Source organism: Schistocerca piceifrons, chromosome 6, assembly GCF_021461385.2.
Source record: "Schistocerca piceifrons isolate TAMUIC-IGC-003096 chromosome 6, iqSchPice1.1, whole genome shotgun sequence".
NCBI lineage: Eukaryota > Metazoa > Arthropoda > Insecta > Orthoptera > Acrididae > Schistocerca > Schistocerca piceifrons.
Window position 1 is genome coordinate 90,257,065 of NC_060143.1, and position 18,004 is coordinate 90,275,068.

The following is an 18,004-nucleotide window of genomic DNA, read 5'->3' on the forward strand; positions in this document are numbered from 1 at the left end:
TTACTCGGGCAACTGTATTCCTTCCATTTCACTCGACATAGCATTCAAATGTAATGTTCTTAAGAAGAGGGTTTTGGAGTTTGAAGATCAATTCCATGTCAAATTGTTTCAAATTTTTTCACGCTAAATGTTGAGGACATCCTTTATGTTCTTATGCTGCAAGGTGTAAGAGTGAATCCATCTACAGGAACAGTGCTCTATTTAATAGTTGTCACACCAAACATAGTTGTGAGCTTTTTCAATGCTTACAGTGTTCAGAACTGTAATGCAGACTTATCTTACAAAAGGATATGCATTTGTGTAGGTTAGAAAGAAAGAGTTGTGGTTTTTATGAGAGACTGCACTTACACTTAAAATCAAAATTTTCATTACCATTGGATGTATCAGTGGTATAATTTTAGTCACTGATAAACTGTGAGGAACAACTAAAACAATGTTCTTTTCTTTATAGGTGAATGATATTGCTTTCCACCCTGTGCATGGGACACTGGCAACTGTTGGTTCTGATGGTAGTTTCAGTTTCTGGGATAAGGATGCACGCACAAAACTGAAACCTTCAGAGACTATGGAACAATCAATTACACGCTGCTGCTTCAATAGCAGTGGCCATATATTTGCATACGCTGTCAGCTATGATTGGTCAAAGGTAATTTAGAAAGTAATATGTGTGAAATCAGATTTAGGTGGCAGAATATAATGACAAGTTCTTATTTAAAGTGATAATGGAATAAGTAGTTAATATGAAATTCATTGTTCTGAGTAGTTCATTGAGAACTGAGAACTGACATACGTGTAATGTTGGTAAAGGTTTATAAGTAGCTTGAACCTTCACTTTGGATAATTAAGAAACAGGTGGTAAAATTCAAGTGGGGCCTACATTTCTTGAAGATGATATGCCTCAAGGATGTCCCAAATCTTGAACTTAAGTTGAAAACTTGAAGAAAGAGCACAATATGATACTCAACAACAAACAGTTAATATGAAATAGCTGGTGCCACAGAAAAATCAGTATAAAAAATTCTATTTTAAAAATCCAACTGACTTTGTGTAGCCTTCTGTTGCTATGGGTGAAGCACCTTATAAATTAAACACAAATTTTATTAGTGAGTCGAAAAAAAAGCTGGAAACATTATAGCCAGTGTAACGCAGAACAATTAATACTTTTCAGTCAGTAATAAAACCATGTGTGAATACTGCACATCTTTAGGACCAACTAGATGAAAAATTGTGAGAGACAGCCTAAATTGCAAAAGGGACAAAACTATCATTCATCATGATAAAGCACCTGCCCACAAAAATGTGTTGGTAAGGAAAAAATTGAGGGAGTTGAAATGTGAATTGCTAGAATATCCACCCTATTCAGCTAATTTTTCACACCCCTCCCCCTCACGACCACCACCAACAATAATTTTCACATTTTCCCATTCGTAAAGAATTTGCTGGAGGAAAATATTTTAGTCAGATATGTATTTTGTCAACTCTCCAGAACTGCACTTCAGAGGATGTAATTCACAAATGGCAAAAATGTTTGACAAGTTGCTTAGGCATTAAAGAGGACTGGATTGACAAATAAATTCATTTTACACCTACAAGCCACTGTCTTTTATACGTGTCGGAGAAATTTTGTCCTTGCTGTTGTATACTGATGGTTCGAGGCATGTTATTCTGTCCTCAATATATAACATTAATAGTAAACCATCATATTCCGCTTGCAGTTACATATTATGATAATTGCTGAAATTTCTTGCATTGTCATTGTGGCCAAGTTTAAAGAAACAATAATTCTAGTATATGCATACACGACAGTGGATATGATCATTTATATGAGCAAGCCTGTGCAAGCCAGAACATAGAGGGGAATTACAGGCGGTATTCTTTTGTAAGGAATGTGGATTGTGGATAAGTAGTGATAAATTCACTGAACAGTTGCTAGTGTTGTGTACTATATATTAGGTATAAGAAGTACTAATATACTGGCAGATGGTGGTGGCAGTTTCTTGTGAAGTATAAAATTTAATAAGACTTCAGCAAAATTGATTAAACATATCTGTATGTGGAACTAAATATTTTGTGATTTGTGAACACACAGTGCATCATAAACCCACTTAGTAAGTCATTGTTTCTGTATTGGTCCACAGGGCTACGAGTTCTACAACCCAATGAAAAAGAATTACATATTTCTCCGCTCGTGTTATGAGGAACTGAAACCTCGCAGTTCATCCTGAATATTTAAAGCTGTTATGTACCTGGTGACTGTGTAAATATCAGATCGTTTGTAATAGCACAAATAGGTCTTTCCTACTATGAGTTACATATGTGTATTATTTTCAGCATTTATCATTTTCTAAAGACTGTACTCAGACTGTATTCAAATAAAATTAACATTTTTGTATGCTGTGAGTTTTCAATTTTTGTTGGTTGTACTTTTGCAGTTGGTGGTGTAAACTGTTTGTTTCTAATATTTACTATTCAAGAGAACCAGTAACTGATTAGAACTCGGAGAGACAGAATGAATAATTATTTCTAATGTTTATGTAGTTTAATATATCAAGTGATGAGAGGAAGTGAAAGTGAGAAAAAAGGCAAAAAAATGCCAAACACTAATTATTTTGTGTAGTTCACATTATTTAATGTTCTGTGTATCTGTGGCGGGAGGCAGCAAGTGCACTTTACATTCTCTCTCTCTCTGCTTAGAAGATTAAAGATTAAAAATAGCGTATCATGACTTCAGAGTCAATAGAAAGGCATTTTCTAATTGACTTAGTTATTACGTCCAGTTAAGTATGAAATTAGTCAAAAGTTTTCAACTGTTTTAACTGTACATTTTGTAGTTACCTTTTTCCCCAAATGTAAAGGAAAACATTTATAAGTGATGTACCCGCAGTTTGTAATATAGATACTAATTAAACTTTGGTATTCTCTTAGACTGTATTTATTATTTCTCTTTCAGTTTAAGGGTATACAAGCTACTTTTCATACCTACATCCATTTGAACTTGCTTATTGTATTCAAGCCTTGGTCTCCCTCTAAAAATTTTTATACCCAACACACACACACACACACACACACACACACACACACACACACTCGCATGCTCTTCCTTCCATTATGAAACTGACAGCTCTTTGATACTTCAACATGTGTCCTATCAATTGCTGCCTTCCTTAAATCAAGTTATGCCACAAATTTCCGTTTTCCACCTATTTGGTTCAGTACCTCCTCACCTGTTACTTGATCTACCCATCTAATCTTCAGTATTCTTCTGTAGCACCGTATGTCAAAAACTTCAATTCTCTTCTAGTCTGAACTGCGTAGCACTCACGTTTCACTTCCATACAAGGCTACACACTTCAGACAAATACCTGCAGAAAAGGCTTCTTAACAATCCAGTTGACATCAGATGTTAACATATTTCTCTTTCTCAAAAATGCTTTTCTTGAAATTGTCAGGCTGCTTTTCAATTCTCTCTACTTTAGTCCTCATCAATTATTTTGCTACCCATACAGCAAATTTCATCTACTGCTTTTGGTTTCTCATTTTTAATCTACTTCCCTCAGCGTCACCTGGTTTAATTCGATTGGACTCCAAAGCTCTTGTTTCCTTTTGTTGATGTTCATCTTATAATTTCTTTTCAAGACACTGTCCATTCAATTCTCTTTCCACATTTCTGCTTTATTTCCTTTACAGCCTACCCAGTGCGCAGACTAAATAGTATTAGGGAGAGGCTACCATCCTGCTTCACTCCCTTCTCAACCACTGCTTCCCTTTTATGTCCTTTGACTCTTATAACTGCAGTCTGGTTTCTGTCCAAGTTGTAAATAACCTTTCACTTTCTGCATTTTATCCCTTCAGTTTTCTGAATTTCAAAGAGTGTAGTCCAGTTGACATTGTCAGAAGCTTTCTCTAAATCCACTTGTCTTTCTTCAACATATCTTCTAGCGTAATTCACGTGGTCAGTACTGCCTTGCATGTCCCTAAATTCATTTCTCTGGACCCAAAACTGATCTTCACTAAGGTTGTCCCAAAACTGATTTTCACCAAGGCTGGCTTCTACCAGTTTTTCCATGCTTCTTTTGTAAAGAATTTGTGTCAGCATTTTGCAACTGTGGCTTATTAATCTGATAGTTCAGTAGTAAATATTCAAACCTGTCAGCATCTGCCTTCTTTAGAACTGGAACTGTTACATTGTTATTGATGTCTGAGGGTACTTTGCCTGTATTATAAACCTTGCACACCATGTGGAATAATTTTGTCACGGCTGGCTTTCCCAGCAATCTCAGAAATTCTGAGGGAATGTGTCTAGTCCAATTCTATAACGTTGCCCTCAGTTTCATTCCCTAAGTAGCCCTTCTATATATCCTTTCCACCTTTCAACTTTCTCTTCTCCTTCTGGATATTTATACTGCTGTTTCTCTTTTCTCCATATGTATCTGTGCTAATATGCCTCCAGTAGCTGCACCTCTGTCGAATCTGGCTGAAAAGTGATCATCAAAAGTAGGCTATATCAAATGATATGGTCTACACGAGGTTTGCAGTTCAGAAATTTTTAATTACAATTTGATGTTGTATAACTAATGGTTTATGGCCAGATAAATGGTTAGCCAAATACTACACTCTGTTTAAATCCTGGAACGTGATTGTTCATGTGCAGTAACCTAACAATGAAGTGACACAAAAGTTGATATGTGGCAAGTGAAACATTAATACATTGCCAATTGCACTGTCCATGGAAGTATAACAATTATATCTATACAAAAATAATGTGCACAGTAAGTATTATTTTCAGATAACAGCAAATCATAGTCCAATATGATTGTAGCAGTTTACAGAAACCAATGTTGAAGATACACACACATTTTGAAACTAATTACAAGTTCACAGTCAATAATTGAAGAAACAGTCACTGAATAAACTCTCAGACACAGTTTAGCTAAAAGGACTTACGGTTCCTGACTTGTAACTTGTGCTAGCTTGTCGATTTACGTTGTCTAGTAATTTTGGGCACAGATCTTTCTCATATCATAACCTTCTGCAGATTGACTAAAGATAAGATTACAATAATTTAAAAGATTACAATAATCAGAACTCATTTATCTATTTGTTTGCTGGAGTTTTACAAGTTACAATTAAAAATTTACATTTCATAATAACTGAGTACTAAATGAAGTTGCTTCTGAGTGTGAACTTTTTATGTAACAGTAATTGTTATTGAATCATGCTGTCTAGTTTGCCAAAATATGGTATTCTCTTTCAGTAACAGAGTTTTAGCTAAGTATGCTAATTACTCTGAAATTAGATGAGTACAAATCTTCCTAACATACTTTCGTCATCAGCTGTATAGATACTTAACTTGTATATCTCTTTTATCATCTTTATCCGAAAGTTAGTAATTTGGTATATGATTACATTTGAGCAATGATAACAAAGTTCTGAAATTACTGGTGTTGGTAATAAGCACAGTTTTCAGGCAAACTTACCAACTCACCAACTCCTGATAGCCAAAGGAATGTAAAAAGTAGTGAAGTTAAGTTAGAAAAATCCTGTGTCTCAGTATTTGAGATTTTTAGATACTGTGCTCATGTCATGAAAATAACGCTGTTGAAGACATCTGAAAAAAGAGAGGTGGGCAGAAAACATAACAGCTGGATGGAATCCACCTGCTTTGTTACAGCCTCTTTAATTTTCCTGTAGGCACTATCAGTCTTTCCCTTAATTACACATACTTTTACATCCTACCATCCATCCTCTAACCATTCCTGCTTAGCCATTTTGCACTTTCTAACAATTTCGTTTTTAGAAGTCTTCATTTCTTTTTGCCAGCTCCATCTGCTGCATTTTTATATTTTATTCTTTTTTTCAATTAAATTTGATGTCTCCTGTGTTATCCAGGAATTTATAATAGGCCTTTTAACTACTTTTTTTTTTTGGGGGGGGGGGGGGGGGGGTCCTCCTCTACTGCCTTCCCTAGTTCACCTCTCGAAGCCACCCATTTATCTTCTATTGTATTTATTTCCCCTGTTTCAGTCCACCATCGCCTGTGCCCTCTCTGAAACACTCAGCAACCTCTAGTTCCTTCATTTTATCCAGGTCCCACCTTCATAATTTCCTTCTGCAATTTCTTCAGGTTCAACCTGAAATTCAGAACCAATAATTTATGTCAGAGTCCCTGGAAATGTCTTACAGTTTAAGATCCAGTTCCAAAATCTCTCAACCCCCTGCACGTCCGGGGGTTAGAATAGGCCCGAGGTATTCCTGCCTGTCGTAAGAGGTAACGAAAAGGAATCTCTCAAGTTTTGGCCATTATGTGATGGTCCCCTGTAGGGTTTGACCTCCACTTTTCAAAGTTTTCCCAAAGAGCTAGCCAATTGGGGAAGGGCGCCTTACATGGTGCATCATGTCCATCATGCATTGAGATCTTTAGCCCACTTTCTCGTTGTTACATTGCAGTCCCGCACATTCTCCATCTCTTGGGCAAAGATACTTTCCTGGGTGCGTTTTCCACCGTGCACTATGCAGTGTCACTTCCTGTGCCGACGAATGACCATGGACTATTTTTCACCTCATATCCAGCACACTAGCCAGCCCGTTGTGATGAGGCCGCCATGTACCCTGTTGGTTGTAGCCCCCTTACAACACAGGTATCGTTCTGCTGATGCCTGTGCCGTTAACTCCCCATTTATGCCAAGGAGTAGATTCCCGTCACCCTGGGGCATCAGGACTCCCGGCAATGGCCATCCTGCCAGGTGGCCTTTGCTGCGGCTGCGTGGCGCCCATGGGGAGAGTCACTGGTCGGAGTGGGTGGCATCAGGGCGGATGACACGCCATGAAGCGTAGTATGTCATCTCTTGCTGGTGGTCTGCCACCAGCAGTCTCTAAGAAGGCAAAGTCTTAACTTCAATGCTAAGAAATATGACCGCAAGTCATTCCCCTCCCTGGCCACTCCACGGGAGGAACGCCAGGCTGAGGATGGCAGTGAAGCTTATTCACCCCACTACCTTGTATGTATGAGATTCGATGGGGAATCTTTCATGTCCATGATGCCTCAGTTTTTTGTGGAGCATTTGGAGGACAAGTTTGGGGATGCGGAGGGCTTGTCCAAAATGCGCACTGGGTCAGTTTTGATAAAAACAGCATCCTCTGCACAGTCATGGGCATTACTCGCTTGTGGCAAGTTGGGGGATGTTTCTGTTACCATCATATCTCATAAGAGCTTAAATATGGTCCAGAGTATTATATTCCACAGGGACCTTCTTTTGCAATCTGACGACGAGCTGCGCACCAATTTAGAGTGGAGAGGTGTTTGTTTTGCCCGGCACGTCCATCGGAGTCCAAGGGATAACCAGGTTGCCTCTGGTGCCTTCATCTTGGCCTTCGAGGGTGACACATTGTCGGAGAAGGTCAAGGTGACGGTCTACCGCTGTGATATCAAGCCATATATCCCTCTGCTGATGCGGTGCTTTAAATGCTAGAAGTTTGGCCATATGTCTTCCTGCTGTACTTCCAGGCCCCACCTGTCGAGATTGTGGACGTCCATCGCATCCCAATACTCCATGTGCCCTGCCTCCCATCTGTGTCAACTGTGGAGAGCATCATTCGCCTTGCTCACCAGACTGCAGGATTTTGCAGAAAGAGAGGAAAATCATGGATTATAAGTCCCTGGACTGACTGATCTACACTGAGGCTAAGAGGAAATTTGAGCACCTACATCCTGTGGCTATGACCCTCATATGCCGCTGCTACAAGAACAGTTGTCACCCATCAGTTCCTCAAATACCTGTTGCCTCTCAGAACTGGGAGACTACACCTGCCCCCTTGATGGTGGGGGGGGGGGGGGCACTGGGGGGGGGGCACTTCCCTTCCTGTTGCTCCCCCGCTACCTACTTCGGGAGCAACACCCCCCCAACCGTCGGGTATTTCAGTCCCCACTTCTGAGTCAGAGAAGTGTAAGGCTTCTTTGGCTCCTTCACTAGGACGGGTCCCTTGAGTCACTCCCTTCACAAAAAGCAGTTGGTCGTAGGCCTTCATTCTCATCCTCAGTCCCAGAGACTGATTCAGTGAAGTCCTCCCAGCCAGGGAAACCCAAGGAACAGCATGAGAAATCGAAAAAGAAGACCCCTAAGAACAAGGAACTTGCGGTGGCACCCACACCGCCACTACCTACAAGCTCTGCGTCTGAGGATCTGGTGAACATTCTGGGGTCAGCTCAGGACCTGTATCTCGCTGGACCCTCACACACAATGGATATAGGCTGCTTTGGCAAAAAGTTGGTGGCAGCAGGTGACCCTGAGGTGTAAATTGCCTCATTGAATGTTCCCTGCCTTCCCAGTCTCACAATGATGTCATCCTCCAGTGGAATTTCAGGTGTTTTCCATCGCCTGGCTGAGCTATGGCAACTGTTAAGCTTTACACCTGCTTTCTGCATTGCCCTCCAGGAAATCTGGTTCCCGGCAATGCAGACCCCTGCCCTCCGCAGCTACAAGGGATATTACAGGAGCCGTAGCAACTATAATCGAGTGTCAGATGGAGTTTACATAGTGGGAGCTCCTCAGTGCACTTGCACATTGCCCCAACACAGCTCCTGGGCCAGATTGTATCCACAATCAGATGATTAAACGTCTCTCACCTGACTACAAGCACCCTCTCCTCGTCATCTTCAACTGGATCTGGTGCGATGGCGTCTTTCCCTCTCAGTGGCGGGAGAGCACCATCATTCTGGTGCACAAACCCGGTAAAAACCCATTTGATGTGGATAGCTATCGGCCCATCAGCCTCACCAATGTTGTTTGTAAGCTGCTGGAACGTATGGTGTGTCAGCGGTTGGATTGAGTCCTGGAGTCACATGGCCTTCTGGCTCCATGTCAGGGCGGCTTCCACCAAGGGCGCTCTACCACTGATAATCTTGTGTCCCTAGAGTCTGCCATCCGAACAGCCTTTTCCAGACACCAACACCTTTTTGACATCTTTTTTGATCTATGAAAAGTGTGTGACACCACCTGGCAACATCATATCCTTGCCACATTATACGGGTGGGGTCTCTGAGGCCCGCTCCCGATTTTTATCCAGAATTTCCTGTCGCTCCATACTTAAAAGTGTCCAAGTTGGTACCTCTCATAGTTCCCCCCCATATCCAAGAGAATGGGGTCCTGCAGGGCTCTGTATTGAATGTAGCACTATTTTTAGTGGCCATTAACGGTCTAGCAGCAGCTGTAGGGTCATCTGTCTCACCCTCTCTGTATGCAGACGACCTCTGCATTTTGTACTCCTCCACCAGTACTGGTGTTGCTGAGCGGCACCTACAGGGAAGTGTCCACAAGGTGCAGGCATGGGCTCTTGCCCATGGTTTCCAGTTTTCAGCCGCTAAGTCGTGTGTCATGCACTTCTATCGGCATAATACTGTTCATCCAGAACCAGAACTTTACCTTTATGATGATCCACTCACTGTAGTGGAGACATATCGATTCTTATGACTGGTTTTTGACTTGGCTACCTCACATTCATCAGCTTAAACGTAAGTGCTGGCAACACCTCAGTGCCCTCTGCTGCCTGAGCAACACCAACTGGGTTGCAGATCACTCTACTCTGCTGCAGCTCTACAAAGCCTTTGTTCAATTCTGCCTTGACTATGGGAGTCTGGTTTATGGTTCTGCGGCGCCCTCAGCATTCCGTTTACTCGACCCAGTGCGCCACTGTGGCGTTCGCCTAGCAACGGGAGCTTTTAGAACGAGTCCGGTGACCAGTGTCCTGGTGGAGGCCGGAATCCCTCCATTGAAGGTTAGGCATGCACAACTGCTCGCCAGTTATGTTGGCCACGTTCATAGTTCTCCTGAGCATCCGAATTACCGTCTCCTTTTTCCATCTGCGGCAGTTCATCTTTGACATCGGTAGCACAGGTCAGGGCTAACAATTGCAGTTTGTGTGTGATCCCTTCTGTCTGAACTCGGGCATGTTTACCACCTCCCATCCAGATCCGTCCACATACACCTCCATGGTGTACCTCTAGGCCGCAGATTCATCTGGAACTTTCGCATGACTCTAAGGACTCAGTTACTCCTGCCACTCTCCACTGTCACTTCCTCAGGATTCTTGACGTTTTCTGGGGCTCTGAAGTAGTTTACACTAACAGCTTGATGGCTGATGGTTGTGTTGGCTTCCCCTACGTCCACAGAGGCCATTTTGAACAGCATTCCTTGCCCGTTGGTTACAGTGTATTCACAGCAGAGTGGGTGACCATCTCTCGTGCACTTCAGTATATCCGTCCAAGTCCCGGGGAATCATTTCTTCTGTGTACTGACTCCTTGAACAGCCTACAAGCTATTGACCTGTGCTACCCGCGCCATCCTTTGGTAGCTTCCATCCAGGAGTCCATCTATGCCCTGGACCGGTCCCATCATTCAATGGTGTTTGTGTGGACTCCAGGACATGTTGGCATCCCAGGCAATGAAATTGCTGACAGGCTGGCCAAACAGGCTACACAGAAACCGCTTCTGCAGATGGACATTTCTTAATCTGACCTGCGTTCTGACTTACGCCTTAGGGTTTTGTGACTTTGGGATATGGAATGGCATAACAGTACCCACAACAAACTGCATATCATTAAGGAGACGACGAATGTGTGGAAGTCTGCCATGCGGGCCTCGCGCAGGGAATCAGTTGTCCTCTGCTGGCTCCGCGTTGGCCACATTTTGATCTTTCAATGCCTCATCGGCTTATTTAGTTTTACGTTTTACTCATGAGAGTGGGTTTTAGCACATGTCGTTTGTCCATCTGTGTCCTCCACCCTAGTGCTTTTAGGGTGGAGGTTTTAATGTGTTGCAGAGTGGCTGGCTTCTCTTTTTTTTTTATTTATTTTTTTATTATTCTCATGGTCAGCCAGCCATGGTAATCTGCTTTGTTGTTTTAATCTCTTCATCCCGTTTCTGTGGTTTTCTTGTCCCCTTTTGCCCATTTACATGTTTGTTTCCCTTCATTGTTCTTGTGATTTTTCCTTTCATTCCATTTTGAGTTGTCAGTCTCGTTTATTTTATTCTCACACTTGTGGCATTGTTTTATTCGTAACAAGGAACTGATGACCTCATCGTTTGGTCCCTTTCTCTCCCTTTTAATCCAACCAACCAATCCCAAATCTTTGTCTTGCTGTTATGCAATCAGTCTGATACCATCCAGTGCCCTCAGGTACCTTGCACAAACGCAATTTTCTTTCATGATTCTTAAACAAGTGTTAGCAATGATTAAATTATGTGTAGAATTGTACCTAGTGGTTTCTTTTGTCATTCCTTTTCCCTCATTTCCTGTTTTCCTTCTATTTTTCTTTCTCTTCCTACTGCCAAATTCCAGTTCTGCAATACATTTAAATCTTTGTCTCTCTTAACTGTCTGAATGATTTTCTTTATCTCATCACACATTCTTTCAATCTCATACCATATGCAGGGTTAGCTTGCATATAAACTTGTACTATTTCAGTGCACACTGGCTTTGTGTTTCTTGTCTATGATAATGCATTCCCTATACTGTTCATAGTAGCTTACTGGCTGTAGTAACACTGTTCACATTTACGTCACACTTCACTTACCATAGACCGGGACTGTGTCCTAGGCATGCCCGATGTTGACTGACTGGGCACGGCCTGTGCTGCCGGAGTTGTTGTTGTTGTTGTTGTTGTTGTCATGCCGGCAGAGGTCGCGTCCGAATTCTCGCGTGCCCTCTGGTGGACGGGACTCTACTTGCGGCAACTACCGTCCGTGACGCGCCGTGCCAATGTGCGCCTCCCGCGATCTTTCTGGTGGCTACTACACTCCTCCTCCTTCAGGGGGTGAAGCCACTGTGATCCACTGCGTCGGAAGGTGGAGCATCGGGCAGGAGCGATGACCTCCACATCCATTGGATGGCCAGAGTCGAGGGGATCTGCCAACCCTCGAGCCGGAACCTTCGAATACGGCTGGAAGTGACCCACACGAAGAGGCCCCCGTCGTCCCACAACCAGAGCCCGGGACAGAACGGGCGACAAGCTGTCGAACTCTGGATCCTGTTCCACTCTGGGAGGGGCAAGACCCAGGGGCGGGGACGAAGGGGAAAGGACGACCACAGGTGAACCAACCTCCTGAGAAACCGGGCCTGCTAGGGGGGCCGGCTCTCGCTGAGGCATCTCGAACGATGGCGATGCCGGCGCTGGAGCTACTGGAGGCTGCCAAGGCTAAGAACCATCGCAGTGCGGCAGAGGCACAGCGGGGAGAGGAGGCAACGTCCCCTGTGAAACCAACACAGGTGCCGGCAATGGGGAAGCCGGTGTCCGAGAGGGCGGAGGGTGGGTGCCCGAACGTGGACGTAGCTGATTTTGGTGACGACGTACCACCCGGTCCCCTGCCTGCAAGGTATAGAGTTGGCGGCCATTTCGGCACAGGACCACCGCTGGTATCCAACGTGGATTGCGACCAAACCCACGGGCCCAGATCGACATACCCAGTGGAAAGCCAGCTTCTCCGTTTTGTGAAGACTGGCGAGGACCAGGCCGGAGGAGGTGCAGCAGAGTCCTAGGTTGACGCCCATGGAGGAGCTCTGCGGGGCTGCGTTCTCCCATTGGTGTGGTCCGGTATGCCGTCAAGAAAAACGTCAATGCTTCCTCCGCAGGAAATTCGTGCACATACTTTTTTTATTATTTTTATTATTTTTATTATTTTGAGCTTTTCCTCATTACAGAGGCTTATCTCCAACATAATAATTTACCTGGAAATGACAATACAAACAATAAACGTTCTTAAACTATATTCTCAAAATATTTCTCCAGGTGTTTTGATCTTGCGTGTCCTCTTCCTCTGCGCCCATTCTCCTCATTGTGTGCTGTACATTTTGGAGCCAGGTGGTCACAGGTCGTCCTCTTCTTCTTCTCCCCTCCGGTTCCCACTCCAGTATCAATTTTGGTATTCCGGCTTCCTCCATTCGTCGTACATGCCCGTACCACTGTAATTTCTTCCTATCCATTACGTCATATATTCTTTCTTTTATTTCCATTCTCCTTATTACTTCGGTGTTCCTTATCTTTTCTTTCCTGGAGATTCTTGCCGATCTTCTCCAAAAGTCCATCTCTAGAGCTTGTAATTTTTTAATGTGCTTCATGTTAATTGTCCAGGTCTCCGTTCCATACAGAACCACACTCTCTAATATGGATTTGTATATTAATTTTTTAGTTCTGCTCATTACATACTTTTTCATCTGCGTCTTAAATGTGCGCGCCATGCGCTCGGCTTCCCCATTCGATTGTGGATGGAAGGGGGGAGAGCAAACGTACCGAATACCGAAGCGCCTACAAAAATCCTGGAAGGTCTGCGAAATAAACTGCGGTCCATTGTCTGAGACCAGGGTGATTGGCAGACCTTCCACAGAAAAGATTTTTGCTAGTGCCTGGATTGCAACTTCTGAAGTGGTTGAGGAGCAGCGAACCACATATGGGAATCGGGAATAAGCATCAATGACAATGAGCCAAAAACCGTTAAGAAACGGGCCCGCAAAATCGATGTGAACACGTTCCCATGCTTGGGTTGCCGGCGGCCATGAAGAGAACGCTGCCCTGGTAGATGCTTGTTGGCTCGCACACTGGGAACAGGCGGCCACCAAGTGCTCAATTTCTCTGTCAATACCGGGCCAGTACACATGTCTGCAAGCCAAGATTTTAGTACGGGAAACACCCCAGTGCCCCGCATGTAATAACGTGAGGAACTCCTGTCGTAAACTTGCAGGAACAACCACGCGAGGAGCTGTATCATCGGTAGCCAGAAGGAGAACGCCTTCCAAGACTGAGAGGCGGTCCCGTAGAAGAAAATAATTATGAAGAGGGTCCGAGGCCCGGCCCGGAGGGCGGGATGACCACCCCTGCTGAATGAGGCGAACTACTTGCCGGAGAACCGGGTCAGCTGCCGTTTCCCTGGCGACTCGAGAACTAGTGATCGGGAAGCCATCAACCACTTGGCGGGACGCCACATCCAAATGAAAACACATAATCTCCTCTCGATCGAACGTAGGATCCGGGCCCACCGGAAGACGGGAAAGAGCGTCGGCGTTGGCATGCTGTCCTGTAGGGCGAAAATGAATGTCATAATGGTACTTAGAGAGGAACAAGGCCCAGCGCTGTAGTCCGTGGGCCGCCCTATCCGGAATCTGAGAGGCGGGGCCAAATAACGATATTAACGGCTTATGGTCAGTGATTAACTGAAACTTTGTGCCATACAAGAAAGGGTGAAACTTGGTAACAGCGTAGACAATGGCCAAAGCCTCTTTTTCCACCTGGGAGTAATGGGCCTGCGCGGGACTAAGCGTTTTAGACGCAAACGCCAGTGGTTGCTCAGAACCATCTGCGTTGCGATGGGCCAGGACCGCCCCCACCCCATACTGCGAAGCATCTGTAGTCAGGACCAACGGCTTATGGGGATCAAAAGTAGCCAAACAAGGGGCTGACGTGAGGAGGCCCTTCAACGAGGTGAACGCTCGCTCACATGCAGGCGACCAATCAAAAGGAACACCCTTGTGCAGAAGGCAGTACAGGGGGTGGGCGATAGTGGAAGCCCTGGGAATGAACCGGTGGTAATAGGCTATCTTGCCTAAAAAAGCTTCTAACTCTTTCAGCGAAGCGGGCCGAGGAAGGTTGACGATACCTTGGACCAAACTTCCTAGTGGCTGGATACCGTGCCGAGAGATGGTGTAGCCCACTTACTCAATGGATGGTTGAAAGAAGGTTGACTTAAGCAGGTTGCAACGCAAGCCCACAGACCCAAATTTGAGAAAGAGGGTGCGAAGGTTGTGCAAGTGTTCCTTCGTGCTGCTGCCTGTGACAATTATGTCATCCAGGTAATTAATACAATGAGGAATTGTTGACGTGACATGCTCAAGATAACGCTGGAATATCGCCGGGGCACTGGATATTCCAAAGGCCAACCGCTGGTATTGGTAAAGGCCAAACGGAGTGTTGACGACAGCCAGCCGTTTGGAGTCCTCATCAAGTGGTATCTGATGATAAGCCTCCGACAGATCGATTTTCGAAAAATATTGGCCTCCCGCCACGGAGGAGAACAATTCATCAGCACGAGGCAAAGAATAGGTGTCCACCACCAATTGGGAATTAATGGTGGCCTTGAAATCGCCACAAAGATGTAATTTTCCCGAGGGCTTCCTTACAATAACGAGGGGCGAAGCCCACTCACTGGAAGAAATGGGAAGAACGACCCCTAGGGCTGTCAACCGGTCTAGCTCTTCCTTTACCTGATGGCGGAGAGCCAAGGGGATCTGCCTCGCGCGTAGAAAACGCGGGCGAGCCGACGCCTTCAACGTTAAGTGAGCTTCAAAATCTGAAACACGCCCCAGGCCCTCCTCAAAGATATCCGGAAAGTCAGAGATCAAAGATTCCAATGATTGACAGGGAATGTCTTTGGAGACCAACTGTATGGTGTCAGCGAAAGAAAAACCGAAAGCTTGAAAGGCATCCAGGCCAAAAAGGTTAGCTGAGCTCGCATCACTGACAACAATAAAAGTAATAGGCCGAGTGACTGATTTGTAAGTCACGTCGGTAGTGAATTGACCCAGTAGGGGAATGAACTGTTTACCATAACCGCGTAGACGCCGGTAAACTGGCGCCAACGGGGGCGATCCAAGGTCGGAATAAGTTTGTGCATTCAACAACGAAACTGCCGCGCCCGTATCGACTTGCAGTTGTAACCGGCGCGACCGAACCGACACCTCGATAAAGAGTTTGTGTGCCGATGCGTCGGGAGCCTGGCCTGATGAAACTTCCTGAATGTCAACGTCCATGTCCTCTGTACCTGCTTCCTTTGATTCTTTTGAGGCTGAGCGGCAAACTTTAGAAATGTGACCTTTTCTATTAAATTTGCGACAAACGGCCCAACGCTGGGGGCACTCTGACCGATCATGATGTATATAGCACGATGCGCAGGACAGCAACAGGGGCCGGCGGCTGGAATTCTGTTTACGCGCCATGTGGGAGTGGCCGTAACGGCCGGATTGTACCGCTCGCACGTCGTCCACCCCTGACACAGTGGACGCGGCCGCGCCGCCCTGAACCGCCACGACGTCGCACCACGCTTCCAGCTGTTGACCTGCTGCGTGAGAGACTTCATATGATTGAGCAATGGACAGGACTTCCTTGAGGGAAGGGTTTTCTAACTGCAGGGCCCGTTGCTGGACCTCCCTATCAGGGGCCGAACGAATAATGACGGCGCGTACCATAACGTGGGCGTACGACTCTCGCGACTGCTCCGTGACAAAATGACACTTGCGACTAAGACCGTGCAGGGTAGCGGCCCACGCCCTGTAAGACTGATGGGGCTGTTTCTTGCATTGATAGAACTCGACCCTAGCCGCCACAACATGCGTGTGGCGGCAATAATATGAAGACAGCAAGGAACACAACGCGTCAAAAGACAAGGACGAGGGTTCCTGCAATGGCGCTAGCTGCCGCAAAACTTGATACAGCGAGGGAGATATCCAAGACAAGAAGAGAGCACGACATACCTCCGCATCGGCAACATGAAACGCCCGGAAATGCTGCCGAAGGCGATGTTCATATGCGTCCCAATCCTCCGCCGTCTCATAATACAGGGGAAAGGGAGGAGGGAACGGCGCCGGAGCAGACGGCGTGGAGAGCAACGCCGGAAGCACTTGTTTCATGGTGGCCATGAGTTCCGTCTGCTGCGCAACCAAAACTCGCACCAAATCCTCCATGCCGTGGAGAAGCTGCGAAACCGGAACAACGACGCGACACACGAAAGAACGACCCTACTCGTCGCCAATTGTGTAGTAACACTGTTCACGTTTACGTCGCACTTCACTTAGCGTAGACTGGGACTGTGTCCTAGGCATGCCCGATGTTAACTGACTGGGCACGGCCCGTGCTGCCGGAGTTGTTGTTGTTGTTGTTGTTGTTGTTGTTGTCATGCCGACAGAGGTCGCGTCCGAATTCTCGCGTGTCCTCTGGTGGACGGGACTCTACTTACGGCAACTACCGTCCGTGACGCGCCGTGCCAATGTGCGCCTCCCGCGATCTTTCTGGTGGCTACTACACTGGCATTCCCATTTTTTTATTATAAGGCGTAGTTTTTCAGTACCCCTATTCGATTTTGTGTTAATAAGTCAGTGTAGACCAGACCATAGTCTTATTCTTGCTGCCATTGAACTTCACTAATGCCCACTATGTCTAAGCTCAACGTATCCATTCCCATTATTAAGTTTTCTAACTTTACTGCCTGATTAAGGCACCTAACATTCTACATTCCAAGACTGCCTTTTTTGTTTTTCCTAATGGCAACATTGTCCTGAGTAGTCTCCTCATACTTCTGAAATGGGCCCTGTTTTACCTAAGGGGATGCAATCATTGCACCAAGTAATGAACTGCAGTCGAATAACTTACTATGGCATTTAAGTCATATGACAAGCTTAGATCGCAAATGCACACTTCACTATATGAATGTGAGGAGTTTAATGTGTAGCTAACATATGACTTAAATGTATTCTAACATGTGTACATAAATCAGTGGAAAGCAAAAAGCCTGCCTTACTGACTTCAGTGTCAAAATTGCACAGCAGTTGCTATAGAGTGCACAGCTACCCAAGTACTCTGTGGGCAACTGTCAACAAATGCCCTATGAGATTTCAGTCTAAAATTTGGGGTCATTTCCCTATGCACATACCCCCAATTGAGAAGAAAAAATGGTAACAAAAGTTGTGTTGTCCACTGTAAAAAGTGTGGTGGTGGTTTACATTTAGAAGCCTGTTTTGTGGTTTCCCATATGCAACCATCATACTAGCTGTTATATAAAATAACCAGAAGGATATATGATTTCATTGGGTTAAGCTGTACAGTAGAGCTGCAAGATCCAGGGGGAAAAAAATTACAACTGTAATTTTTCCTTGCTTTCAGCCATTTGTGGTAACAACACTGCATAGCCATGTTGGCTAGTGTTACAAAGCTATATCTGTTATTCAGAAAATTTAACCACACAACTAA

General features: G+C 45.0%; 1 protein-coding gene across 1 annotated transcript in view; it reads left to right on the plus strand.

Annotated features, from left to right (window-relative positions):
* Nucleotides 1-2,392, plus strand: part of LOC124802745 (protein Rae1) — a 58,170-nt gene extending 55,778 nt beyond the window's left edge. Inside the window, exons 7-8 of the mRNA XM_047263728.1 lie at nt 452-646; nt 2,139-2,392. Of these exons, the coding sequence (XP_047119684.1) occupies nt 452-646; nt 2,139-2,225 (282 nt within the window). The 3' untranslated portion in view covers nt 2,226-2,392. The remainder of the gene's footprint in view (nt 1-451; nt 647-2,138) is intronic.
* Nucleotides 2,393-18,004: the final 15,612 nt, after the last annotated feature.